General features: G+C 43.3%; 1 protein-coding gene across 1 annotated transcript; it reads right to left on the bottom strand.

The window, feature by feature from the left end:
* Positions 1 to 231: 231 nt before the first annotated feature.
* On the bottom strand, positions 232 to 2,472 carry LOC146810986 (E3 SUMO-protein ligase KIAA1586-like). The gene has a single exon (XM_085615026.1). The coding sequence runs from the start codon at positions 2,470 to 2,472 to the stop codon at positions 232 to 234; it is 2,241 nt and encodes a 746-aa protein (XP_085471152.1).
* Positions 2,473 to 9,410: the final 6,938 nt, after the last annotated feature.

Below are 9,410 nucleotides of genomic sequence, written 5' to 3'. Positions count from 1 at the left end.
GTGATTATCAAAACTTTAAAATTTATTACGCTACCGAGAACACGACATTTAAATTTATTGACAAGTATAATACACTGGGACCATGAGAGAAAAAAATGCAAGGTGCACACTGTACAGTTTCAACTTGATACTCTGTACATCTGTTATTGCAGACATTATGGGACATGTTATATTGCCACAGGATGTCTGGCCATGGAAAATTTGTGAGACCGCTTAGATCATTGAAAGCTATCAATTTAAAAACGACCATGCGTCTGCATATCTTTTATTGTGCTGGGCTGTAGGATCTACCTTTCTAGATTGAGTATCATCTGCATGGCGATGGGCAATCAACCACCTGTTCACAAATGGCACTGGATTCCAAAGAGGCAGAGGAGGACCCATGAGGTTAATGAACATTAATGAGGAAAGGCGTCCGATACCAAGGCAGTTTCGTATGGGTGACATTATCAAGTTCATTGTGCTGAAACCCCTTTCGCAGTCACTTGAAGTCACAGGAAGTGTGTTTATCGCCCTCAAAACAGGTTGCAGTTTCTCTGGAATGTCATTACCACCATTATCAATATAGTCTCTGAAGCCTTCAGATACGCCTTTGAAATTAAGACAGAATCTCCTGCACAGGTTTTGTAGTTTCTCCTCACCTTCATACCATGGGCTCTCAATGTCATATGGCCATTTCTGTGGGTTGATAACATCTATCTCTGATGTAAGAGCTAAAAATTCATCTGTCCGAGATGATGTGGCCGACCTATTGCTTGCAGACTGTGCATACAACCTAGAGCGCAAGTTATCTGCCAGATTTTGATAAAACTGGGGAAGGTTTATTTTGACCTGCCCACGTGAGTCCTCACAGCTGATTGGCACTCCTCTAAATAAGCCACTCTCAATAGCTTTTTCAGCCTCCTTCCTGTGTGTCCCTGGAAACTCCTTAAGCTTTTCAATTGCCCTTACTGAACGATTGATGAGCTGGTAAGCTCGTGGCAGAGTTACCTCATCCCTTTGAAGTGCTTCCGACAGTGTTCCAATTTCATGAACCGCATCTGCAACACCAGCTAGATTCAGCACAAAATCGGAAGATGTCAGAATTCTATTCAGCCCACTGAAAGTAGACCGGTGTTTGGCATCACGAGAAGTACTTAAGCTGGACTGAACAAAATGCTGGTGAAGGGCTGGGTATGACTCCCACACTGCTCGTATTGCCCTTTTGCTAGAAGCAATCCACCGGTTTGAAAATACTCGCCCAATTTTCAGAATCGCAATCTCTAGCTCTTTTGCACATGCGGAAAGTTCCCGCTGATTTTTGGGAGACTGGTGGTACACAGCATACAGTTTTTCAAAAAATGATGCAAGGTGCTTAAGGCCTGGCACTGTATCAACCGTGTCTGCTACACTGAGCTCAAGCCGGTGGCATAGACAGTGCCATTTTACAAGTCGAGGGTATTTACAACATAGCCTCTCCAAAACACCAGAGTTTCTCCCAAGCATTACACTGGCACCATCACTGCACACCCCTATCCAATTGTCTGCAAGGAACTGGTTGCAAAACCCATGTTTTTCCAAACATTTCAAGAGTGAGGACTCAATGCACTCTGCATCGCCCCTAGGCAACTCAAGCAAGTCAAGGAAAAAGGTGAGGGGCTCTTTTCCATTGAATGCAGCACGAACATAAATAATTAAAACAGTCAATGAAGAATGGGTTGTTGACTCATCAATATAAACTGAGATTTTTGGAGCCTGTTCAACAATGCCTATGCAAAGCTTTCTCCGCATTTCCTCAGCAATGCAATCAGTTATCTGTGCTGCAGTGAACTCGCTGTGTAGAATCGAGCCCATATCTGACTGATTAGCAACCTGCAAAGCTACTAGACCTGGAAAGTCTGAAAAGGGGCGATTATTTTTTGCACAAAAGCAAAGAGTGCGAAACACCTTAACCGTTGAAGCATGATAATGCCTCTGCTGCTCCAGGATCGTTGACGGCAGTACCTCCTTCTTGGATGCATCTTGGATAGCACATGCATTACAATGTCCTACAGAAATTTTATGCTTATGTATTTTTTTCCACAGTGAGCCTAACTGACTAGCTTTTGTTGGGCCAGATGCAGCAATGCTCCCAGTGACCCATTCTCTAGACAAACCCACACCCTGTGATGCTCCAAGTAGCTTAACCTCACTGCATATGTTGCAGCCAAGGCGGCCATTTTCACAACTTAGCCATGGATACTTTTCTTTAAATTGAGCCCACTGATTGTGGTCCCAACACTCTGGCAAGCTGGTATCCCTTTCAAAACTGGCGCCCGCATCCCGGATCTTTGTTGAAGAGTCTTCCAGTGGAGAAGGTGGAACCGATCCTTGGCTTGACATCATACTCTCCGAATCTTGTGCAGGTACATCGTTCAAGCACGCACTGGGCTGTACTAGGCTACTTTCAGAATCAAACCGTGATCTCTTATTCGCATTTGCAAAGAAATCCATGATGCTGGATTTGCGTTTGCTTGTTTCTGTTGAAAGCAGAAAGCATTGGGTCAGTTTTATTGTTTACATTTGTCACTCATATTCACTGATGGTTGGCGAGGATAAAAAATTGAAAAATTGCTTGGCAAAAATATTTTTTGGATTACTTTTGGCACCTAGCTAAATGTTTGTGGCCCAATGAGCCACTCATCCCGGTTTGTGGTGGTATTACAATAAAAAAAAAAGAGAGAGTCACAAAATGCCCTTTTTAAAAAAGAAAAATTCCCTCAATTAGCAATTGATGATCTTCTATTTTACCGGTGTGATATTGCTCATTTCGTTTCCCATGTCATGTATGAACATTACATTGTAAAGATTTGTGGTCATAAATGAACCAAACATTTTCTGCCAAGGAGTATTAGCGCTTGTTACCTCTCTTGGCTACCACTGTTGCAGCCTCCGTGCTAGGGGTAGAAGGTAAAGTTTCCTGTCTGGCAGCAGATGGCTGTGCGAATTCCTGGTGATCTGTGTTGTGTCCTGGGTGAGCATGGGACCCAACGCGGCCCTGCTGTGCTGCAGGATGGACCATTGCAGGTGTGAGCAGGACAAATGCAAGGCAGGGAGATCTGTTGAATAGGATGGCTCCCAAGATACTGTAAGCTGTAGTGCAAATAAAAGATTCCACATTAGGCAACTGTAAGCATTTTCATAGTTGAAGGAATGGTGGCATCCTGCTGTCACCGTCATTCATTCCTTAGAAACGATTCTGAGGCATTCCATAGATTTCCATCAATCTTGAGCACCCAAATTTTTATATTTGAAGAGGTTAAAGCGCTTTTGGATGTTGGCGACACAGCAGTTTGCCTTTAATGAATGCATGGAGACCTTTCAAAAGTGATCATTTTTAACCCTATACTTAGAAACATCCATTCCACAAGGGAACTAAGAGGAAAGTCAATTGGAAAGGCCATGCATGATGTGCAGAGGAGCATTGGTCAAGAGCAAAGCAAAAGATACAGTTCCTCAAGCTATGTTACGCGCTTGTAAAGGATGCTTATGTGTAAGGCTCCCAGTTTTCACAATTTTTTTACAGATAAATACAGACAGAAAACAATGTGTTTTCTGTCTACATTTATTTGTAAAAGTGGATAAATACAGAAAATTGTCCTACTTTTAAGTGACTCTCCGTGCTGTCTTTCATAAATTATAGGCCAACAGCTGGACAGCATGTAAATAAAAAAACAGGAGGACATTTCTTTAAATAAAGGCATATGTCAACATAAATGTATGGTATAATGCTAGTATTTACAGTGGATCCTCAGTGTCTATTGCAGTCCAAATATTTTTGCCAGAAATTACTCTAATGCACATATGCTCCCAGGTCCCACAATGCTTCCTGATGCAGATATCCACCCAATTCCCACAACGGCGCAGTAATTCACAAGCTGGCTTCCTTTCAGCATGGCACCGTAATTAATATATTAGCATGCCCAGTTTACACAAATCCACATTAATGCACTTTGACAACAATGACGAAGTAAACATTTATTGCAAATTACAAACAAACACAAATGTTAGACCAGTGGTCGAAGTGGGCAACAAAAAGTAGGGGAACTGTGGGCGGACAATCAGAGGGTGGGAATAACCTGAGAATTGGGTCAGTGGGTAACCTATAAAGCGTGTAGGCTGCGGTATCTCCGTTTGTAAAGCTAACCGTGCCACAGCGGTAGTGACTGCGCAGATGTAACTTCTGAATGCTATAGGTGGCACTCAATGCTATAGGTGGCACTAGCTCGATGGGTCCAGGGGGTACAGCTCCCGTGCTATTTACAGGAAAAGCCTTTTGAGGCTGCATACGGTGGAATATCTCTGTGTGTCTAAAAGTCACACAAACACATTGCCTATTGGAAGGCGTGGGGATATTAACTGATTTGCCCAGAATCACAGGTCGGTGAGCTAACGCCGTGAATCTAACATGGTTCTCTAGCTGTGCTCTACATAAACAAATTCTCTAATAAAACAATATTAAAACAGCACCACGTGTACTGCATCCGTTAATATACAGATACCTGAAGCCTACAACACACAAAAACATACACTACACTATATACTGCAGTACACAAACACATTACTACTTGTTTAACCATTACACAATACTACAACTGATACTCTAACACAACCGCCATTCACATTATTGCTACCCTTACTATCGAGTGAAGGGAAGTCTGCAGCGGGAGGCGGAGGCAGGTCAGGCAGCAGGCAAGGCCAGGCAGAACAGCCACGTCAACATCCGGTTCCGGGTCACTTCGAAAAAGCAAAGGAGCCAAAGCAGGAAAGCCCGAAAAATAAAGGGCTTGGAGCAGGAGGGCGGGACTGCCGAGTTGCAGACCCACCCACCCATTGGTTGAAGATCACGGCGTCTATTGGTGGGTACCCTGGCAACGGTGAACCTGGTAGGTGCAGGGGCATGGGGCGTGATGATTGGCGGCAGTCCGAGAAATTTCCGGATTCAGCCAGCCACCCGGAAATACATTGTAGTTTGTGGTCTTCACTTTGTGCACGCGTATTTGGGAAGGGTGGACGGCGTTTTGATTGAGCAGGGTGGACGGCGTCCACCCTGGAAAACCCTGGAAAATAAGTGGGGGGATGCCGTCCACCCGCGTGGTACCCCGACTCGTGCCCTGTCTGGACATTACATTGCCTATCTAAAATGTGACAAAGGCTGGACACTTTGTAATGATGCCCAGTTGGTTTTCAAACAATGTTTGCCTAGGGAATTACCAAATTCCTACCTAATATTTTTAAAGTCAAAGTCTTAGGAAGATAATTCACTCTCTGAGGAATTTATTATTATAATTTAATAGGATTACCATTGGACAATTTACATAAAAAGGAGTGCAAAAATACCATTTGGCCTCAAGGAAAGGTATATGTTTGAATTATGGACTTTTTCGTGCTCATTGACTCAGTGAATATTTTAAAGCGACAACATTTACAGTTTTTATAAGTTAAAGTTATAACATTTTGTTAGCCATAAGCATTTCATATATGTGTGATTTGTATTTTCTGGTATTTTACTGAGAATAGCATGTTGGTTTTTTTTAAACAATCTTTTTGATTGTTTTTTTTTTGCCCGCTGTTATGTGATGAGTACGATTGAAATCACTATTTCTAGTGAAATTCAATATATTCTGAGAACAGCAAAAAAGGCACACAAATTACTTTGTTTAAATTATGCTGTGTTGTTAAAAATTTATTATTACGTGTTATAACTATTTTTTCTTTTCTTTCACAGATCCTAATTCTAAAATAAGCAATTTACACCAATTTACATTACAAAAAACATCTGAAAAAAAATGTGTACCATTTTTATTTCTATTACTGTGAAGGTAAGTTTAACTAAATATTAATATGAAGAATGGGCACAAAGTTTGAATACGTTTTTTAAAAACACTCTGTTTATACCTATGTAGATTTGGAATCTCTCTGTCATAGGATATCACGTGACCTCCAAAAAAACAGATTTGAGTGGTTCATAATATTTTCCATTGTACCTATTGAAGGACCGCAATCATTTCAATCATTCTTCTTTGAGCATCTTTGCAGACAAAACTCTGTGCTTACCTTCTATCATTCGCAAGCAATTTTCCAAACAGAAATATGTCACTTTTTGTAACATGGTTATTACGCAAGACACTCTTTCATATTTACAAAGAGAGGAAAAGGCACTCTGTGTACCTTTTCTACTCCATGTAAATACAACCTAATCATACACACCACTTTGCGTTGAAAGGGTGTTCTATAAGTGTTGTTGTGCGTGATTGTACTGAATACTCATAGAACAAGACACATCTCTAGATTTAGCAGAAATCATAAATCTCGACATGTGTGTGAATGCTGCACCATTCTCCAACTGGTGTAGGAAAGCACAACAAGGAGAATTGTTTTCATTTCTCCTTATTTTTTATCCTTCAATGCATGCTAAAATGTTCAGCATACATTGAAGGAGAAAAATGCGTTTTCTGATTATTTTTGTGCAGGAAGGTGTGTCTTTCTGCACAAAAAAAAAAACACCACATGACACAGATATCCTTGCCCCATGGTGCAAGGGTGTCTGTGTCATCTTATGGCTGCAGTTTAAGCAGCCGTGCAGAGAGAAGCACAGATTTGCAACATATTTATGTACATATGTTGCATCCCTGTGCTTCGGAAGTACTACAGCACACTGCAGTTAAAGAGGTTACTGTGTGATGCTGCAGCACTTCCTCATAGTTCTGCACTTACACATTCACCAAACGCTACTAATGCATTCATGCAGTCAATTACGTACTACACATACATTCATCTAAACTTTCACACACTAACAAACAAATATAGCTCTTTTTTTAAACCAGGAAAGTTAGTTCTTAGAAGAACCTTTTTTTTTCTTCTTTTTTCTTTTATATATTTTTTCTTGTTTTTTTTAACAATTTTTAATTTTTTTTGGTTTTTCTTGAAATAAAAAGGAAAAAACAGAACTGGAGGAACAAAACAATGAACATCAGGGGAAAAAAAAAACTAGCAATGATGATTTTCTTGCTTTCGACAGATATGATTAATCGACTGCTCTCCATAGCATAGTACAGCGTTGCATTTTATGCAGAGCACTTTTAGGGTTGCAAACTGTGGACGGATGTCCAAGTTTTGCACAGATGGATCCACCCTTGAAGTGCTTGGCTGCGATGGATCTGATGGAGCTCGAAGAACTCGCATTCTTCGGCATTCCTCTCGAGCAAGGTTCACCGGATGGAGGGTCCTCAGATGCTTCATCATACTTGCTGTTCCGCAGGAATATTTTTTGTTGGGATCCCCACGGGAGAGCACTCGCTGGCAGATCTTACAGGTCACTAAGGTGGCATTCGTTTTGGTTTGCCCCTCAGGAAAAGTGAAAAATTTCCACAACAGTTTAATATCTTGGTGGGCATGGTGGTTCTTCCAAAAAATCATCCTCAGATAAATGAGGAGATCCTGGAGATGCCTGCTGCCCTGAAGCCATTGTTTAAAAAAAAAAGTTAGAGCTAAGTGTAAACTTAGTCCAAAAAAGGATATTCTCTGCAGAGAGGTGCTCCTCCAAAGAAGGTCAAAGAAGAATGATTGAAATGGGTGGGGTCTTTCAATAGTTATAATAGGAAATGTAATGAACCAATTAAAACTCTTTTTTTCAAGTCACACGGGATCCGCGCACCGCGCGCATAGGCAGCACGCATCGAGCACGAATCCGCGAAATTGAATTTAAAAGGAATATAGGATTAGAAGTAAAAATATATTACTTTTATGAGTAGTTTAGATTATGTCTTCAATTAATATTCACATGAAATACATATATACATGTTTTTTGACATTTAAAATAATTTGCGGGATTCGTGCACCCACCGTGTTAAACACACATATGACGTATCGCGGAAGTGCGCAAGCATCGCGTAACGTGCTTCGTACGTGTCGCGTATAGGCTTGGAGTCGCGTACCGGTCGCATAGCAATCGCGTACAAAAATACGTACCCAACGCATACTGTACGTGGATGCTTTTGTGCAGGAATCGAGAAAGGTGCACATAGGGTGCGCGAATCCCAAAACATTTTTAAAAAAAATTAATAATTAAGTATTGAAAATATAGTTTAAAAAATATTTTAGAGGGAGGAGCCTAGCGCTTGACCAAGATGGCCGCGTGAGCCTTGAGCTCCCGCGACCCTCGCGCCCTCCTGCAATCATCCTGTCCTAAATCCTGATTTTCATGCACGGAATCCTGCAGATGAGTCACAGCTGGGGCGATTGACGTTGTCCGGGCTAAGATCGCCCACCGGGGACCGAAGTTGTGCATGGCGGAAGATTGCGGCCTACCTCCGAAGGATGCCAGGGGCTTGCGTTGGCAGGATGCCCGGCCACTAATTGAACAACAGCGGCCTTGGGAGGTGTGAACTGGCGGACGGGTGCCGCTGCACTTTCACTTTCGCTTTCTCGCCCTTTGCTTGCTCTGGGTTGGGAGTGCTTCGTGCCGATCCCCTGTTATCTGGAAGACCTCCACTCGACCCTGGCTGGCTGCTGAAGTCCTAGTTGACCCTGTTTCCTCTAGCTGAGTGAGGGACGTCTTTTGCGACTGACCGCCCTGCTGTTCGAGATGTCGACCAAATCGGAGGCAGACAAGCCGAAGTCTAAGACTACCAGGCGGGGAGGCTATACCCAATCCAACAATATGGATCGCTATGCCCAGCAGAAGGGGTCGCCTGGTGGATCGGGACAGTCGCTGGAAGCACAGAAGGCCGATTCATCCCCAGCCTCGGAGTTATCATTGCAGGATATCAAGGGGGCGATAGATGGGATGCAATCTTCGATTGGGCGACAGTTCGAGACCCTGGCGCACAAGGTGGACATGATTTTGGTTGATGTCAACTTGATTCGCGCGGACCTGGGCAAAACCAATGAGCGGGTCAAATCCCTGGACCTCAAGACTACTGGCCTCGCGGACGATGTCTCGGAACTCCAGGCTGAGGTTCGTAAGTTACGAACCGCGAATGACCTCTCCGCCGGCCGGCTCGAAGACTTTGAAGGTCGGGCCCGGCGCAATAATGTGCGCCTTATTGGGGTCCCGTAAACTTCGGAGGAGCTCTCCGTGGATTTACTCGTCGAGGACTTGGTGGTGAATCATCTTGCGCCTAAGGGCCTCGGCAAGTTTTTTGCGGTTGAGCGGGCTCACCGAGTGCCTGGCGGACGGCCTAAGGTGGGAGCCCCCCCGCGGCCGATTGTCGCCCGGATCTTTAATTTTCGGGATCGAGACGCTATCCTGCAAGCATCGAGGGTGACAGGCCCGGTGCCTTTTCAGAATGCCTCTGTGAGCTTTTATCCTGACTTCACCCAGATGGTGCAGAAACAGAGGCAGAGTTTCCTGGGGGTGAAGCGGCGGCTTAGGGAGATGGACCTGAAGT

The sequence above is a fragment of the Triturus cristatus genome, chromosome 7 (genome assembly GCF_964204655.1).
Source record: "Triturus cristatus chromosome 7, aTriCri1.1, whole genome shotgun sequence".
Classification (NCBI taxonomy): domain Eukaryota; kingdom Metazoa; phylum Chordata; class Amphibia; order Caudata; family Salamandridae; genus Triturus; species Triturus cristatus.
The sequence above is the reverse complement of the archived record's forward strand: the minus strand, read 5'-3'. Positions and strand labels throughout refer to the sequence as shown.

Coding starts and splice junctions, on each gene's coding strand:
- LOC146810986 (XM_085615026.1), bottom strand. CDS start 2,472: ATGGATTTCTTTGCAAATGCGAATAAGAGATCACGGTTTGATTCTGAA.